This window comes from Bubalus bubalis, chromosome 8 (assembly GCF_019923935.1).
Source record: "Bubalus bubalis isolate 160015118507 breed Murrah chromosome 8, NDDB_SH_1, whole genome shotgun sequence".
Classification (NCBI taxonomy): Eukaryota; Metazoa; Chordata; class Mammalia; order Artiodactyla; family Bovidae; genus Bubalus; species Bubalus bubalis.
In genome coordinates, this window is record NC_059164.1 from 11,644,806 (window position 1) to 11,664,059 (window position 19,254).

Consider the following 19,254-nt stretch of genomic DNA (forward strand, 5'->3'; position numbering starts at 1 on the left):
GAAATCCCATGGACAGAGTAGCCATCCATATAGAGTTGTAAGAATCAGACATGATTCATGACTAAACCACCAACACCACATTCTCTGTTAAGTCCCAGGAAGGTGTGCTTGGGAGGAGAAGTTTCAATGTCAAGGACATGATAGAGTATGCCCCCCTAAGTGGAAGACAAGTCGTTGCACACAACATTGATAGGGAATCTTTTTGGATTCTGGAATCAGATTTACATAGCATTTGTGCACCTCTGAGCAATTAATTAATAGGTAATACAGAAATCTGCCCAGAGCAGATTAAGAGGAGATTTTCCAGATGGTCTAGACCACAAGGTTTCCCAGACAGCCTCTGAGCTTGTCTGATGGACACACTGATCTGATAGTGTCCACGATGCATGAAGCAGGCCAATATGTTATAAAGACACTCTGCTAAGCCTTGAAAGTAGTGTTACCACAGGAGATCCTGGGGTTTTGGAGCTAATTCATGTCATCATCAGCAGGCAACTGTTCTCTTTTTGAGCAACAACTCCTGGCACGCTTCTAAAACCAAACATGTGATTATAGAGTCAGGGTAAATATGCAGTCTGGGCAGCCCTTCATGAACTGTAGATCTGAACTGTCAGATCCAAAGAACCACGTTTACCCTAAAACACTCCAAGAAGCAGTATATAAAAGAATAAGCTTTACAGGACACAATGCTATTTAAGTAAATGTGTTACTCACTTGGAACACAAGAGCATACATTTATATATTACAGGAAGTGCTTAATAAAAATCTCATTAAATAAAGAATAAATAAGTGAACCTGTTCCTAGCAATAAAAGATTCCTACTATACAGGAGGCTATCAAATAGTTTCTGAAGTAAATTTTGCCACACATCAGGCTTCATTAATAATATTTATTTTAAAGATCACTTTTTATCGTAACAAATATAAAGTCATCAATGTTTTACAAATTGTCAAAAATGCCTTAAGTACAAAAAAAATTAGTAAAATGAATGTTATACTGTATATTATTTGGTATATACTTAGTACTGTCAACATGCATACCATATGTCAGAAAAGCTCATGCATTATTGGAAGAGAGAAAAAAATAAAAGTGCTATATTAAGACTTCCCAGGTGGCTTAAGTGCTAAAGAATCCACTTGCAATGCAGGAGATATGGGTTCAATTCCTGGGTCAGGAAGATTTCCTGGAGGAGGGTATGGCAACTCACTCCAGTATTCTTGCCTGGAAAACCCCATGGACAGAGGAACCTGGTGGGCTACATTCCATGGGGTCCCAAAGAGTTGGACACAATTCAGTGACTGAGCACTCACACACGCAAAAGTGCTATATTATCTGATTACAAATTCATCGCTTCGGTTAGTTTTCTTTCTTCAGGAATACCATTTACCTGCAATATGTAAGAATGAATGAGTGTGAGTTAGACATGGACAACTTTTAAACTTTGAGTAAAACAAATTATGGCAAGGTGTAATTTTCTATCTTCTTAACATAATTATAGTCTAAATTAGTCCTCTCCTTCCTGGAGAAGGAAAAGGCTACCCACTCCAGTATTCTGTCCTAGAGAATTCCATGGACTGTATAGTCCACGGGGTTGCAAAGAGTCGGACATGACTGAACGACTTTCACTCTTGAGTCAAAGTTATAATGTTTTATATTTCTCAAAAGGTATGGTCTGAAAATTCCTCCCACAATAAACAAAAAGAATGGGTTCTGACTGTGGGATGTATGACTGCATCGTTTAATCACAGCTCTTTAGAAAAAATCATGTGGGTAGAAAGGACAGAGAAAATGAGAGAATCTGAAGGGACGTCAGAACTGATGGCTTCGGCTGGTCTAAATGGTAATACTACTTACTGTCAGCTCTTAACTGCTCTATTATCTGAGCCAGCGCGTAAGTGCAGGATTACAACCCTAGCAGTTAATTCATTTCTTAAAGTTCTGATGATCTTTTAAGAGAAAACAACTAACTAAAGAAAACAAACTTCAAAATACACTCTCCATTGGCAAATTCCATAGAGGAAGCTCAAATAAAATATCTTGATATCCAAGAGATAAACACTGTGCTTAAATTACCTTCATAAAGAAAACTGTGATACCAACATAATGCTTTGAGGTACTTGCAAAAAGCAAATTATGTAAACCCTGCACAAACGGTGTTGCCTCCTCGTGATACTAAGATAACCGGGATGCAGGGACAGGGAAGTTGTGCCCGTGAAAATTTTGACACATCCATAGCACTGAATCTACGCACGTGCACACAGAATGGGATAAAATTGAGAAACAAACTTTATTTTTTCATTCAAATGAATAGAAAGGGAGTAAGGAGTGTAACGTGCCCATTTAGCTCTTCTCTCCAGGAGTCACAAGTCTATTTGGTGTTACATTTATCAGAGGAAGAAACACAACAATCTATCATAATTATATAAGATGCTAGGGTGGTTTCTCTCCCTTTAGCATTTAGGTACTTTGGGGACTCACTGAAAACGAGAACAAGTCGAAAATAACCAAGAAGAGATGGTGCAATAATATACCCCAAATAACAGAAAAATATAAGAAAACAAGAAGGTAATAGGCTATAGTGTTAACTAAAAAGGAGATGAAAGCTTTCCTGACTCAAGCAAAATGCTTGTTTCCCAAAACCTGTTTTAGAAAAATAACTTAGAAAATTAGGCTGAAAAACCTAAAATCCCCCTAGGGAAATTCACTGGTTCTTATAACACTTGCTCAGGCATAAATTGTCTTTTTATTTGGAAATGGTGCCTATTACTAAAACGTAGCAAGCTAATAAGTCTACTTGCTAAAAATTTATACAACTACTAAATAAACCTCTCTAACATCATATACTTAGGTTTCCTTATTTCCCCCAATGGGAGGGGAGAGAAGTAAAATCTAGATTTTGTATATATTCAAAAGAACTATTTACTATTTTTCTAGATATTGTCTTCCTTCATTCCTTGTCTGAAATAATTAAGAAACAGAGGAAAGACATCTTAGGAGAGATTGAAGCCTATGAGGAAGAAGTTCTAGCATTTTCATTGTAGAAATACTCTTTTAAAATTTTATCTCTTGAAAAAAAGTCATGAAATTAGTGGTAGTAAGGACTCATTTAATTCTTTGCTCTTTAGGCACATTTATAGCAGTTTGTTCCTTCATCAATCACCTGAACGCTCACACAATAGAATCACTGCATCAATATATTGAACAGTCTTGTTGAAACATGTTAACATTTAATTAAAACACAGCAATCAAAACTCTGGGGAAAATTCATATAAACGTTATCTCATACTTAAAATCTGATGAACAACTTCATTATACTTGCCTCAAATCTTTGAAAAGTTGTCAAACGAAAATCTCCTTAAATTCCCCGAAAGCATTAATAGAGAAGATAATTTTTTGAATGAAAATATGCACAGATTTTCTATATGTGCCTAAAGTTTTAACGAGACTTACTTAATAGCTTCCCCACCACAATACCACTATTCATACTCAGAATTCCACATCCAACTTACAGTTTTAAAACTTCTCTTGCTTTTCCAAAAGAGCTACAAAGGCATTACTGGTTGCTTGGCAATTAGAACTAGGAATCAACCACTAATTAGAAGACAATCATGAATAAGTTATCTACTTGGTACAGAGATGAATGAAATAATTGGCTGTGGAAAATTTTTAGGGACACTTGAAAGAAATAAACTTAAAGAAAGCAAGTCTTAGGGCAACAGGGAGAATTGTCCGCCATCTTGTTATTGGTCATGTTATAACAGCTTTTTAAAGCTGCATTAAAACCAGGCCAACCATTTCTCCTTTATCCCCCTGAAGCCTCACTGATTAGCCACAATGGTTTTCTTTTGTAAGAGTCAGTTTCAAGCTGCTCACTTACTGAGACAAATCCTGGAAGCATCCAAGCTAAGAATCTTTCATACCAAGGGGAAGAATAGGGAGCTTCGCTGAAGGAAGGGGATTTTATTCAGCCTTCCTTAATTAGACAGGACCTCCATGGATGCTTTTGCTTTAAGATCATTTACGCTGTGTTTATCACTCTGATGCCAATCTATGCAATAATCTAAGCTATTATCCTGAGGTTCTAACTCTGATTAAAGAATGACACGACTGTTTTGCCTTACTTGGTAGAGCTAAAGCTTCATAAATTATCTACTACTAAAACAATCTTTTAATCTATTAGCTTCATTCATAAACATCAACTTACTATTTTTAGTACTCACCTGTAGTCTGCTGTTGGGGAATCTGAGTCTGATGTGGCAAGTTCCTAGAAATGATGAACATTTTTTAGTAAAACTATTTTTATTCACACACATGTAAACAGAGAGCAGACACATTAGAATGAAAAACTTCATAGCTAGAAAGGACCCCAGAAATCATCTAATCCAGCACAAACATGGTCCCCCAACCCTCACAAGTTTATGGATGAGGAAACCAAGGTCTGAGAAAGATGAATAATAACAATATTTGATAAGATTCAAGGAGTTTCTGCTACCTGTTAAACTCTATCTCATAAGAACACAAGGAGGTAGGTATCAATATTATTTTTCCCAATTTACAGATGAGGAAGTAGGCTGAGGTTCAAGGCTACATAGCTAGGAAGTGGTAGATAAAGATGTGAACACAGGGACTCCTGGCTGCGTGCCTATAACCTGTACACTTTCAGATCCAGGTCTAGATCACATGTACACACTCACAGAACATGTATCACCATCTTCAATCACTGTGCCAAGTCCATGCTCCTCCGTTCAACTTCCAGGAAATGACACTGGCTATCCACCAACTGGACAAGTCAAAAGTACAGAAATCCTCACTCACTCTCCCCCCTCATTCAGTCCCCACATCCAATCACTTGGGAACCCTTCATGAGTCTCCTCAGCCTCCTGTGAATCTGTTCACATCTCCCCATCTCTACTGCTGCCTTGGTGGAAGCCATCACCATTTCTCATTTGGGTTTTTGCAACTGATCTGAATTGTTTCCTCATTCCCGTTCTTGCTTCCGCATCATTTACTATGCACATTGCAGCCAGACGATCCTCCAAGGCACAAATCTGACTATGTCATTCAAATGAACACATTTCATTATTTCCTTATACCTACCTGTGAATTAAGTTTCAGGTTTCTTAGTGTGGTACAGAAGTCCAACCCAACATACCTAGCTCCTATATGGAGCCCTCCCTGCACTGCTGGAAACGGAACCACCACCATGGCCTCTGTTACCTCTTGCCGCCAACTAGCCCTCATTTATCCTTGCAAACTCAACCCAAAATTTGTTAGAGTGGCCTCTTGTTACTCCCATAATTTAAAGTATCCCACAAGGAATGTTAATTAAAATATTTAACTTATTACTTTCAATTTATAAAGTAACATCTCAAGTACCACCTCTTCTATGCCTCTGTCCTCTCCAAGCATTCCTTCCCCAATTAGGTTACCATTCAGCATGCTTTCATACACATGTTGTCATTGTTCTTCTCCTCACTTAATATTTAATTGCCCCAAAGTGCCTTAACAATGAGAATGTTCCTATTTTGTATAGTACCCCTAGCAGTAAGCATACAACATTTGAATGAACACATACAAAAATGAAGATACTTAAAAAGATTAATGTAACGTACATGTTCACTGACACACATTCACCCACTCATTTTCATATTTTGATATGAAAACTAGTTTACAAAAATGTACAGTTTAGATTCCGTGTAGGAGAAATTCTAGGAGTCAATAGGGCTTAGATTAAGCCAGGGATTTTCAAGGTTTTTTTGTTTCTCTTCAGGAATGGAATTCCTTTTAATTGAAATCCTAAGCAGAACACTTGATGTACAAAAGAGATAAATGTGAGGTTGCCCGGGTTGAAACAAGGGAGCCAGGAATGCCGTCTCCTTTGTTTCCTTTACCTCTCATGCTGGCCCCTAAGGCATTTTAAAGAAACCTCCAAGAAACAGAGTTTGAAAACCACTGATCTGAATCATTTCAGCCAGGCAAATATTATGCTCCAAATACAAGGGCCTAAACTGGAAAACAGGACATGCTAGTTAAACATTGTTTAAACTCTTAAACTAATCCATAGGAATGTTAATGACATCAAGTGATTTTTTTTTTTTTTATTTCTATTCTATTTAAAAGATATGGTTAAGGAAATAAAATCAAATTTAATTCAGTTTGAAAAAGTTACTTTATAATTCATCTCAATAATCACATTCTTTTTTTTTTTTTCTGATATTACCTATCAGCCCTATTTATCCTTGTGAGGTCTCAAGGGGTATTTTCCTTTGTTTATTCTTTCAGTACTTCACAAAATGTATTTATAGTGCTTTTGATCACAAAAGTAAAAAGATGAATTTACAAATCACGGAAAGGACATTAAGTTATAGATTTAAAGATGGAAGAACAAACATCTTTACTACCAAAGTAAAAAATGTAATTTCATTGGCATTTGGGAAGGGGATATTTGCCCTTCAAGAGGAAACAAGAGTTTTGTTTTAACATCTCAGGTACAACTAACTTTGGGTCTATTCTACATTGGAAACAAACACAATATACCTTACACACACACACACACACACACACTTCCTCATTTCCTATCATCTCTAGCTCTATTTAGCCTATTGATGGATTAAATCAATACATTTTGACAAAACAGAGACACCACATAGGACAAAGAAAGTCTCAAAAACCCTAGATAAAGATAACCAAACTCAGAAATCAAGCTGTGAATGACGTGGCTGCCGCCCACTCCCACCGCACTCACTGGTCAGCCCTCTTACCCTTCTGTGGAACACAGTTTTCAAATCATAGATCTGAGTCGATCTATACCCTGTAATTTCTTCTCTAGCCATCATTTTTTCCCCCTCTTCTGCTACAACTTTCTAAATAGCTATGGGCTTGGTTAGGTTTGAAGAGAACTGATTAGTTGAGAAAGTGCCACACACAATTAAGCAAAAAATTCAGAGAAGTATGAGCAACTGTGTGTGCTACATTGGTTAGAGATTTAAAAGTATCTGCAGCATGTGTCCCAGTTGGTTAACGATGTACATGTGCTCCTTGCAACTTCAACGGAAACTTACATGAGTTGCATATATATAAGCACAGTGTGTACAAAAAGGTGCTCAACAAAAAATTTGTGGAGATTCAACCTCCTCTGTCTCTAAGGTGTATACACATAACTGATTTTGTGGTTGTCCAAACTTGTGGCTACATGTGAGCCTATGAATGTTAATATACCTATGATGGGCATATTTGAAGTACGTATTTCATTTAAAGGCTGAAGGAAGGTACCTCATAAGAGTGCTGCTTAAGGCATACTGAAAAAATGCCCCACTACTGACTTTGCTATAGCTGATCAGAGAATGCAGTAAGAAAATGGAAACGTTTTCATCTTTGGTGAAAGCAGGTTGCTAAAGGCAATTAGACAGGAGAGTGGGGTCTGACTTCAAACAGAAGTCCTATAATCCTTCAAAGAAAGGACCTTTATAAAGTCATAAGACTATTTAGAATAATTGAGTTATTAAAGGACTAACAGAAAGATTATTATGGGTAAACTGAATTATGTAGAGAAAAGATTTACAAAAACTGTAATTCTCTGAATTATTAGCATTAATTATTTTCTATTTTACTACCATTAATTACAGGCATTTAAATAGAAAATTATGTAAATTAGCTATTGCACAAACTCTATCCTTTAAGATAGCAAAGGTAATAACTTGCAAATTAACAAATAAGTGATTTAGGGGGAGTACACAATCATTTATTATTTGTATAACCATTTTAAGGTAATTTGATGTTCTTGGATACCCCGTAGAGTTATTCTATGAGTAAGGTTGAGGATTATCAACTCATTATATTCCCACTTGCTTGAAGACCCAGAGCAAAGAAAGGTTAAGTGATTTCTATAAAAGCCACAGAATCTGTGCCAGAGTTGAAAACAAATGACATTAGTTTAGTTACGGGAAACACAAAACACTTCTCTTGTGAATTAGTATGGATTCATTTAACAATACAAAATAGTAACATCTTTGGGGCATTTCTCAATTATCAACAAAAACTGGTATTACCAAACCTTAAATTTTCTACAGATTCTTTTCTACAGAAATGCTGATTTGGGTCCTATGACTACTTTTACTAAGGAATCAAGTCATTATTTGGCTCAAAGAAGGAAGGAAGGACACAAAGAAATTGGAAACATCACCACAATTTTAAATTTCAAGATCTAATTTTAGTTAAAATCGATGTAGAATATACATGCAATATAAAGAAGAAAGGTGATATTTGTTTATTTTAGGTTTTTCCCTCCTACTTTTATAAAGTCAAAAGCAAGTCTACCACAAGTTTAAAATGGAGTCAATTACACTCCTTAAACAGAATTTCCTAAATTATTATCAAAAGCAGATAAGCAATAGTTAAAAATAATTGAATTCTTAATAAGTACGGTGGACTGTGATGATCTTTTACTTATGTTAATGCTTTTAATCCTCAGAATACTATTATGAAGTGGCTATTTTCATAAGGCCTGTTTTATTAATGAGAAATTTTAGGCCCAGAGAAGCTAAATAACTTGATCAAAGTATCACAGGTAGAAAAAAAAAATGACAGGATTCAACCTTGATGTTGTGATTCATTTTGATATTTGGCAAAACTAATACAATTATGTAAAATTTAAAAATAAAATAAAATTAAAAAAAATAAAATAATAGAAAGCAAAAAAAATAAATAAATAAATAAAATAAAATGGAGTCAAAATCACTAGAACCAAAACCCATCAGAGAGATATACTTATTGCTTTTAGTGTATCCTTGCTGAATTTTTTAAAAAGTCAATGGCTCTGACATATCCTTGGCTGCTTGACACTTCTTGTCAACAAGAAATTATTATCTTCATCTCCAGAAAGTCTCTTCAACTGATAATAACTTTTATTGAAACCTAATTTTTTATTTATGGAATTTTACCATGAAGTTGGTTCTCACTAGTACCCAAGGGAAGACAAATGGAAAAATACTTCAGGTAAAAGCAAAATGATTAGTTACTAAATATCTATAATTAGAAGACTTAATTCTACTTTTATACTGTTAATTTGTAAAAGATTAAACACAACCTACTTCCTGTTTTGAGGGAGACCCAATCACCCTGGATTAGGTGTTATGTTTAGCATAATGAATAAGGAAAATTTTGGTATAGCCAAGTAAAATCTTCCTGGGAAATGTCTGGATTACCTTCCCTTATCATTCCTTACATAAACTCTTCATTGAAGATGCCTCCCATGAAGGAAAAATCAACTGATATTGATGTTGGTATAAGAAAAAGATAATGAGGAGGCAGATCTACCCCAAAAAAGACTGCATGATATATTATAAATTTAAGAATAAATCATTTTTTAGAAAATTGAATATTGGGGAGCCTCTGGTCAATGCTGTCCATAAAATTGCAAAGTGAGTACAATTTCCTGGGTGGTTTTTATCCTTTCAAGGTTTACCATTTCTCCGTCCCATTAAGACATCATTTTCTAGTCATCACTCACCTCTCACTTCTCCACACCATCCCCTTCTGCAATTTAAGGGAGTGTGAAAGCAGAGAGGTTGATGGGCATAATAAACTCACGAAGCCCAACAGTCTAGACTGCCACATGTTCTTTCGCACAGACCCCTCAAGGGGAATTAGGAGAAACTGTTCCCCTCCCACCACCCTCAGCAGAAATGCCAGAAAACCTGAATCCTAAAACAGAAGCACTTCAAATATTTAAAAGCTGGGATTCCCAATTTTATTTTTCCTGCTCCACCATAATACACCCTAGAAGCAGGGCCCTGGGATCTGTATTGTTAAAGCCTCACAGGGGAGTATGGCCTCAAACTTGGTTTGGGAATAACCAGGCTAGATTATCTCTCAATAGTCCTTTTAGGACCTAAAATTCTATGCCTTGGAATCTGACTTTCTTAATTTAAAATACTGTGTGTTAGTCGCTCAGTCATGTCTGACTCTTTGTGATCCCCATGGACTGTAGCCTGCCAGGCTCTTCTGTCCACGGGATTTCCCAGGCAAGAATATTGGAATGGGTTGCCATTCCCTTCTCCAGGGGATCTTCCTGACCTAGGGATTGAAACCGGATCTCCTGCATTTCAGGCAGATTCTTTATCATCTGAGTCACCAGGGAAGCTCATAATTTAAATGAATATAAAAGCTTACCTATGAGGCCTGGCGTGCTGCGATTCATGGGGTCGCAAAGAGTCGGACACGGCTGAGCAACTGATCTGATCTGATGAGATACATCGTGTGTGCTAAGTCACGTCAGTCGTGTCTGACTCTTAGCAACCCTATGGACTGTATGTAGTCTGCCAGGCTCCTCTGTCCAAGGAATTCTCCAGGCGAGAATACTGGAGTGGGTTGCCATGCCCTCCTTCCGGGGATCTTCCTGACCCAGGGATCGAACCTGCGTCTCTTATGTCTCCTGCGTAGGCAGGCAGGTTCCTCACACATCAGTTAAAACTATATTATATTTTTGATATTATGTCTTTGGTAAGAAACATAACATCTAATCACAAAAATGATTCTTTGGGCAAAGAGAATTTACTCTTATTTTTAAGTTGTTTTTTTTTATGTGCACAATTTTTAAAGTCTTTATTGAATTTGCCACAACATTGCTTCTGTTTTATGCTTTGGTTTTTCTGGCCAAGAGGCATGTGGGATCTTAGCTTCCCAACCAGGCATCAAACCTGCACCCCTTGCACTGGAAGGGGGAGTCTTAACCATGGACCACCAGCGAAGTCCCTAAAGCAAACTGACTTTTAAGAATTACTTGAGAGTGTGCTTTCTAGCAATAAATTGTAGTAAGTCAGGAAACTGCTTTTAGTGGAAAAAATTCTTCCTATTAACAGTCACATATCCACTAAGCTACAAAGACAAGCAGTTAAGCACAGATGTAAGAAGTCTGACTATACTTCAGGGTGGGGGACATTTTACAGAAGACCTGACCAGTGCTCCTCAAGACTGTCAAGGTCATGAGAAACAAGGAAAGTCTAAGACACTGCCTAGAGCAGAAGAGACTAAAGAGATATGCCGATTATTCTGTCCTAGACAGAATCTTGGAGAAGAAAAAGCTCATTGAGGGAAAAACTAGTGAAATCTGGGGGGGAGGGGAACAGTCTGAAGTCTGGTTAATAGTAAAGCAGAAATGTTGGTTTCTTGGGCTTCCCAGTTGGTGCTAGTGGTAAAGAATCTGAGTGCCGATGCAGGATACATAGGAGATGCAGGTTGAATCCCAGGGTCAGGAAGATGCCCTGGAGGAGGGCATGACAATCCACTCCAGTATTCTTGCCTGGAGAATTCTATGGACAGAGGAGCCTGTGGGCTACTAAGGGGTGGACATGACTGAAGTGACATAGCATGCATGTGATGTTGGTTTCTTAGTTGTGACACATGTATTATGGGACAGTAAGATGTTAACAACGGGAGAACTGTGGTGGGGCACCTCTGTGAACTCTGTATTATCTTTGCAACTTTTCTGTACCTTTTAAATCATTCCAGAATTAAAGTTTATTAACCAATAAAGACATTGGGGCTTCCTAGGTGATGCAAGTGGTAAAAAAAAAGTCTGCCTGCCAATGCAGGAGACACAAGAGATGTGGGTTTGATTCCTGGGTCGGGAAGATCCCCTGGAGAAGAAAACGGCAAACCACTCCAGTATTTTTTGCCTGGAAGATTCCATGAACAGAGGAGTATGGTGAGCTACAGCCCACGGGATGGCAAAAGAGTCAGACACAGCTAAGCACACACACAAACAATAAAGACATTAGCAAATATCAAATAAATATGCTTTATATTTCTATACATGTAATAATTTTAAGCTCGTCTGTGCTGTCTGTCTAATCTGAAAAGGAGAAGGAACAGAAAATAACTTCCTTTCTAGCAAGTCCCGTGTCTCCGGACCTGCTCCAGTTACCCTTTCTACTATCTGTTCAATCACCCTGCCTGTAGCCTGAATCAGAAATCCTAGAGGTCAATGATCACAGCATCTATTGCTGACTTGATATCAAGACTGGCAAATAATCTAATCCTGGTTTTGACCTAATTTAAAGTCTCTTATCCATATCTCAATTTTATTATCTGCCAATGATTAAACATTTTTTACTATCTAATTTAAGGGGCCAGTCTGGAGTCATGTGAAGCATTCTACCAAAAAGAAGGTTGAGTAATTGATGAATAACAGTGGCAGCGTCCCATTACACAGCTTTCTCTAGACCGCAGTGTTACAAGGTTTGCTATACATTAGACTGACTTCTTTAAAAGACCCAAACAGGCTTCTATGCAGCTCTGAAGAAAAGCTCTGAATGTTCTTGAGCCTTGCTTAGAAGTCAACATAAACGTGCAACCCTATCTTATGCCTAAATATTTCTGATGTTAAATCTGAAGAATAAATACAAAATGATGTAGCTATCCACATTATGAACAATAAATTCAGTACAGTCAGTACGCCTATGTGAAGATGAAACTCATGCCCTTTTAGAAAGAGTTTAATAAATACCAGGCAGCTCTATCCAAGAATATACCTGGTTATCAAGTTCTGTAATGCCCCATCAAATATAATATCTCATTTTAACACTGAGAATTCAGTTTGATCCAAACGACCAAAATATTTATGTATGTGTGTACCTGAGCTGAAACAAACCTTCAAAAACAGGTTAGGAGCAAAAACTGAATTCGCATAAAGGACAATTGTGATGAACCCGATACAATAAATTCCCTATTTTCTGGCATGGTTGGAAAATGAGGTTAATCACATATTCTGGCTTATAGAGAGTTACCATAGAGACCATGCACATATTATCCATTTCCAAGAATAAAAGAAAGATAATATACACTCAACACCGAAACTACATCGAATGTAATTTAATTTTCCTCTGATGAGTCAGACGCACTTGATGATCTTGCAGTAGCTCAGAATAATCATTGTGAACATCATCAATTATCTATGTACCCTGTTTATATAGAAGTGCTCGTTAATGGACTTTTTCCATTAGCAGAAATATGAATAATATAAAGGTTTTCTGGACTTAAAAATACATATATGGTCAAATTGTTGCAAGTTCAATAAAATAATCTACTGCATTTGCAAATAGAGAGATCTGATCAACATAATGACAGTCTTGATGGAGTTATGGAAGGACCAGGAAGATGCATTTGTTTATAAACTAGATAGGAAATTTTGTTTTACTTGGGTATTAGTAGTAACAATGTCAAATCCTAGTCACAGAGAATCAAAATAAAGCTTAAGGAGTTATCCTTCTTCTCAACATATATAGTTATTAAGCACATCTAAAAAATGACCCAGCCTTTTATCCTCCCTTAAAGTTTTACTGACTTATTGTAAAATCACATTCAATTTCCCCTATTCATTGTAATGAATATTCTTCTCTTCTAAAATTTGACAGCATTGTTATTTTGTCAGTAGAAGATTCCCAAACTTCGTTCTTTACCTCTTCTGATCCTTTCCCATGGATTCACAGGGCATATCAACACACTAAAGGCTCTGAGAATGCCCCCAGTTTAAACCAAAAAACAAGAAGTCCTGTTTCTCAAATTTATGTGACTGCTTCTTTTTTGAAGATATATATCAACCTTTGAAGAACAGGTATTGACATTTACTAGCATTCTTAGGGAAAGAATGTGAGAAATGGAAACTTTAAAGAATTCTTCAATTCTTTTCAGTTTGAAAATGAACAATAAAGCTGTTCATAATTTCTCCTGTCATCTAAGAAAGACAGGAGAGATTGCAAAATTGTGAACTATTACAATATTCTTGGATACTGTAATATTCAACATTCTTGAATTTCCTAATTTTTCTCAACGGCTTCTAATAATCCTGAGAAAGAGGTTTCACAGTGACCCCACTAACCATTTGAGGACATAAAAATCCATCAGTTCCGTTCAGTACAACTCGATTTTGTGAAACTTTAATATTTATATCAATGCTAGAATATTGTTTCCAAAACTCAAACTTTTAAATATATGCCATTTTCCCTACTGCTAATAGATTGAATCAGTTACTCACAGACACACACATACACACACGTACACACAAATACATACCTTGGCCTATTCAACAGTAAGAGCATACTGCTAGAGGACTTCAGGAAAATATTCATAATACTTTTAAGAGTTTCATGCTCTACTGACTGAGCTAGCTAGGCATGCTTTCATAATACTTTTAGATTGTCAAAGTCTTTTGATAAATTTATAGTCTGTCTATACTACTCATATTAATCACTATTTTAATTACTGTTTAATCTTCAAATTACCACATGTCATTTACATGGCTGTAAAACAAGCATTTGCAAAGTAAAAATGTACCCAATATGCTGTTCAAATAAATCTCTAACCAGTAAGAGGTTACTTTTATATCCTATCCTAATAGCTATGTGTGAGTATCTCTGTATGTATGTATGTCTGTGTGTTTGGGGGTGGGAGGGATAGATATATTCATTCTATTTACAAAAGTCAACTGAAAAAGAGAAGACTCTTAAAAGCAAACTGTGACTTCCTTAGGGAAACTGAATTTAACCCATTTTAACATATGTTTAAAAAAGTAAGAGTCATGTTCTTCAAAATAAATGACACTTTCACCTACAATTTCTTTACACTAAAACAGAGTTTCTAGATATATCATGGGTTCTCAGGAACAAATGGGCAATCTCCTCAACTAATTTCCTCTACACCTACCCCTTACAAAGGTGTCCTCCAAGCTTTCTGACCACAGTCCTTCTAGCACGACAGAGAAGGTCTGTACTAACGTGTCTTTACAGTCAAAATTGGAACTACTCATTTTGATATATAAGCAAATCATTTTTTAAAAAACCCAAAACCTTAAAAACCCTGAGGCAAAAAATTTAGATTAAATAGCTCTCTGGTAATAACATTAAACAACAGGTTAACAGAACCAAATAATTCTAATAATAGCTTTAAAAAATAATCAATTTGCTATGCTTTAGGATATGCCTCTCTTTTCACAATTAACTCATCTTTGAGCAAGCATATGTGAGTTCATTCGTTGTGCTAACATTAAGGTGAATGTCATCTTGTTTAGATTAGTGAAGGAAAAAAAAAAAATTTCCTCAAAGTAATTTTATGTATGTGCCGTGGGGCTAGGATCTACACTATCAGTGTTCTTTGGGTACTTTTCTCCTCCAGTTATAAACAAACAAACAAATGCAACTATAATGAAGCGCTCTGGTCTTGAAAGACATTAAGCAGATACATTCATGCATTAATAATGACGGTTCCAAGTGGACACTTACTGCTGCGTTTGCATCAACGGCATATTGGTGCTCTCATAATTGTCTGTGTGTAGAGGGGGTATGATTTCTCCAGTCACAGGGTGAAAGACAGGAAGTGTGGACAGGGGCCATGCTATCTCTCTATTCTTGGACATGTCACGGAGTTCTTTGGTAGATTTCTGAATAGCACTATGATGGACCAGTTGGATGCTAGGTCAAAAAGAAATAAAACAACACAGATTTAAAATCACATATTAGCTCCACAGATTATCAGTTTGAAAAAGTTACAAAATCTTTTTTTTTTTTTTTTAAATAAGAAGACATTATCGCACTTTGGGCATTCTACAAGTTATTTCAGAAAAAGATAAGTTTCACATACTTTTAACATAACAAAACTGAAAATTAGAAACTAACTTTTAAAAAAATGTTATTTCTTGTTAAACTAAGCTATAAAGCACTGTGTTAATATTACAGCCCTAGGTAGCAAACTACTATTCTATTTAATCTCTATGATTAAGATAAAACTACCATAGCTTTTATACTGTTGCTTCTGATGGGGCATTTATACATACTCACATAAGTTTCATTTTATGGTAGGTTATTACTGTAGATTCAGGAATACGTGTATGAAAGGTCTTTTCATCTGTTCTCTGGTTTATAGAAATGCAGATTGGGAAATCACATAATATAAATGGCAAGTTAATATTCTGAACCTGAAATATTTTAGGTTTAATTTTTACCTATATAATCTTAGTTTTCACATCTTTTTTATTCTCTACCCCTCCTAAATTTCTCTATTTAGAAAGCAGCTTTCACATGTATGAAATAAACTATGAAAGATGATGAATGAAAAAAAAGCATGACACATGTATGGCGCGTGATGAGCAACTGAGACATGAGAAAGAAATGACAAAGAAAATAACAGGAAAGAAGACACTTACTCTGGTGTTTGCATGTTTCTCTTTTCCCTAGAAACAAAACAAAATTTATGAATTAAATAATAGCATTGAAATTTGGAACATTAAGACTATATGCGCACGGATCTCGCATGAGGTGGAAATGCTGACATTGTTACTATTAAATGCAACCAGGCAGCATTTGCCAGCAGGTTTATGACATTACTTGGATGAGTACACACACAGAAATGGAATACTGATGAGAAACACAGGAAAAAATGGGAAAAAATGGAGATTAAGCATCGAGCTCTTGGAAATAAATTCTATGACATAATGAAATCAGGCTACATGAAAAAATGGAAGAATTTGTTACTTGCTGCTTTATTAATATTTTATCATTTGCTTTGTCACCCTGACTTCCAGATAATCTCGGGAGGTTATTTTAATTGACACAGATGTCCTGAAAGCACTAACTATTCATGAAGTGAAGACTCATTGCTCAAATTATCATTTTATTTTCATTAATTTACTCCTAGGTTTATATATATCTACATAGGTACTTTTAAACATTTAGGTTGTACTGCCTTGCTTGACATCCAGAAAAACTGCAAGAAGAAATCTAACCATCATTTCTGATCAAACTGAGACTGAGACAATTTATTTAAAGTGCAATTACCATGTCAATAGGTTCCACAGTCTCTGCTTACACAGGACGGCTTACATAACCAAAATAGCTAGCCTCAATTATCCTTGGGACTGTTTTGGCAGTATGAGTTTACATTTAGCCTTAATCATTTTTGAATATAATAATTACAACCTCTAGTTTACCAGACTCAGAACTATTTTAATTCATTTGAAAGGAATAAAGTACTGTAGTTTGACTTGAACAAAATTTCATTTACAAGGTGTTTTATGAACTAAATGAAACTTGGGTTTTAATGGAATCTTATATATTATCTTAGAAGTTCTATAATTTTTTATTAGTGTTTTAAAGTACTCACACTCCTTCCCGTCGGCAGCACATAATATAAGCAAGTATTAGAAAAAGGACCAATGCTACTGCCGAGGGCACAGCCAGTGTAATTAGGAAATCCGTGTAATAGTCTCTGCTTTTCAAAGAATCAGAAGGGGGTTTGTACTCTCCACCATCAGGCAAAATCCCTTCTCCACGAATCACTTCCTGATAGGTGGACACTTGCTTTGTTTTATCAACCTGATACAAAAGAAGATAATTACACATGAAATTAATAGTTGCAAATATTATGACAGCTTAAGATCTAGACATACCAAGATAGACTAATTTCTAAAAGGCAACCTTTCCTGATTACTTTATCACCTTGAACTTGCAATTATTTATGGAAACTAGGAAGAAGTAATAAATGAAAGTTAACAAGTTAAAAGTTTATACTGGCCTTTCTAGGTCCTTCCTACAACATATATACATACATATATACGTACACAAAAAATGAGTACACGTGTATGATTGTTCTTTTTCACTTTACTTCCCCCAAAGCAAAAATCCTCCACATGACTATGCATACTTCTTGTTTCCTAGTGACAGATCTCTAGTGCAGATGTCAACAAACTGTCAACTGACTGATAACCAGTATGCAGGTATGGTTTCTAAGGTTAGTGAAAGAGAGTCAAAAAAGAGAGGGAGAGAGACAGTTTCTAAATGCCTACGACTTTGATCCTCTGCCATCCAGCAGACAGAAGTCATTTTTAGGAAAAATAAACTATTTTCCTTAAAAATAATTTAAGGAACATTCAATGCTATTGCTTCATTAAATTCTATCCCAGGCACAAAAAATGTATAACACTTGTACTATATTAATTTACCTCCACATTAACTGAATTGCTGTCACTGAGCTGCATTTAATTATGCTAAGGGTTTTATTGAAGGACACAATAAAAGAGCCGTGTGAAATTTGTTACTACATTTGTTCCCTGCCTTAAAAAATATTGGGGAGAATTATCTGCAGCATTTTTCAGTATCCTCGCCCTTAAACACCACTTGAAGAATTTTGCTACTGATATAGTACTAGTAAAAACTTTATCTTTTGCCAAGGAATTGATGCTCTGCCTCCTTTAAGAATGAGAACTAAATAACAAATTAACAAATTAACAAATTAACTTCCTCATTTTACCAGGGACATTAGGAGGCTTATTGTCAAACATGACCTTAGGCTTTATGTTTTGGTAAAGTGCAGGTCCTGATTTTCCAGTTCTTTTATATTTGCTCTATTATGCTTATTTATCTGACTCTTATTTAAGCGTCTTGAAATCTTCTGTGGTAAGATGTAACCAATACACACATACATGCAAAAGAAAAAAACAAAAATTCCCAACGTTTCTTTTTATGCAGTCTCACCACAGAAAATGCAGTCTTCAAAGCATGTCATTTTTAAACCTTTAGAAATTAGATAATTTTCCTAACCATGAATAGTGTACAGCTCAAGCACAGGTGAAATGGCATCACCAGGGCTCTCTGTCTGCTGCTCTGGTGAGAGGCATCTATTTAAGTTACGAATGCAGCCACTCCATCTTTTGTGCGCTTTTACGATTAGCACATGGCCAAAACATTGAGCTTTGCAAATTCAACATTCATTGAGTAGAACACGTAAACCACACAGCATCTGAATACTTTTACTGAGTTTGAGAAAACAGAGAAAGAGCATTATCTTCCTAAGGCACATGTGACGTGGAAAGAGGATGCTGGGGCACAGGCCACGGGTGCTAAGTGCTTCAGTGTGAGCAGGGTGTCCCCGTCCCGGATCTGGGACAGGCGCCTGCAGCTGGTTTGCTAAGATATCACGTGACAGGTGTGTTTGTGTGTCAATAACTTTGTTCAAATGTCAACTTTAAACTTAGACCTAACTCCCCACCAATCATTAAGAGTGGACTGAAGTTAAATCTAAAGGTCACTAAAGAAGTAAACCAACATTCCTAGCTTCCAGAAAGGAGGATCAAAAATATAATAGAAATTATATGTACAATATCATATGTATCTGACATACATATGAAATCTTACTCACATGTTCCTAAGTCTTTGAGCATGCTAATTAAAAAGTGATTTGGAAAAATAATATTTAAGGGGTTCTGGG

General features: G+C 36.0%; 1 protein-coding gene across 4 annotated transcripts in view; it reads right to left on the reverse strand.

The window, feature by feature from the left end:
- Window positions 1–1,187: 1,187 nt before the first annotated feature.
- Window positions 1,188–19,254, reverse strand: part of SGCE (sarcoglycan epsilon) — a 72,681-nt gene continuing 54,614 nt past the window's right edge. For 2 of the 4 annotated variants that reach the window (XM_025290862.2, XM_025290863.2), the window contains 5 exons: window positions 17,152–17,363; window positions 16,196–16,222; window positions 15,276–15,464; window positions 4,221–4,264; window positions 3,272–3,354 (listed from right to left, as the gene is read on the reverse strand). In XM_025290862.2, the coding sequence (XP_025146647.1) occupies window positions 3,287–3,354; window positions 4,221–4,264; window positions 15,276–15,464; window positions 16,196–16,222; window positions 17,152–17,363 (540 nt within the window). In that variant the 3' untranslated portion in view covers window positions 3,272–3,286. Of the gene's footprint in view, window positions 1,388–3,271; window positions 3,355–4,220; window positions 4,265–15,271; window positions 15,465–16,195; window positions 16,223–17,151; window positions 17,364–19,254 lie in introns of those variants that run through there. The other 2 variants (XM_044946441.1, XM_045166349.1) reach the window with 2 other exon arrangements.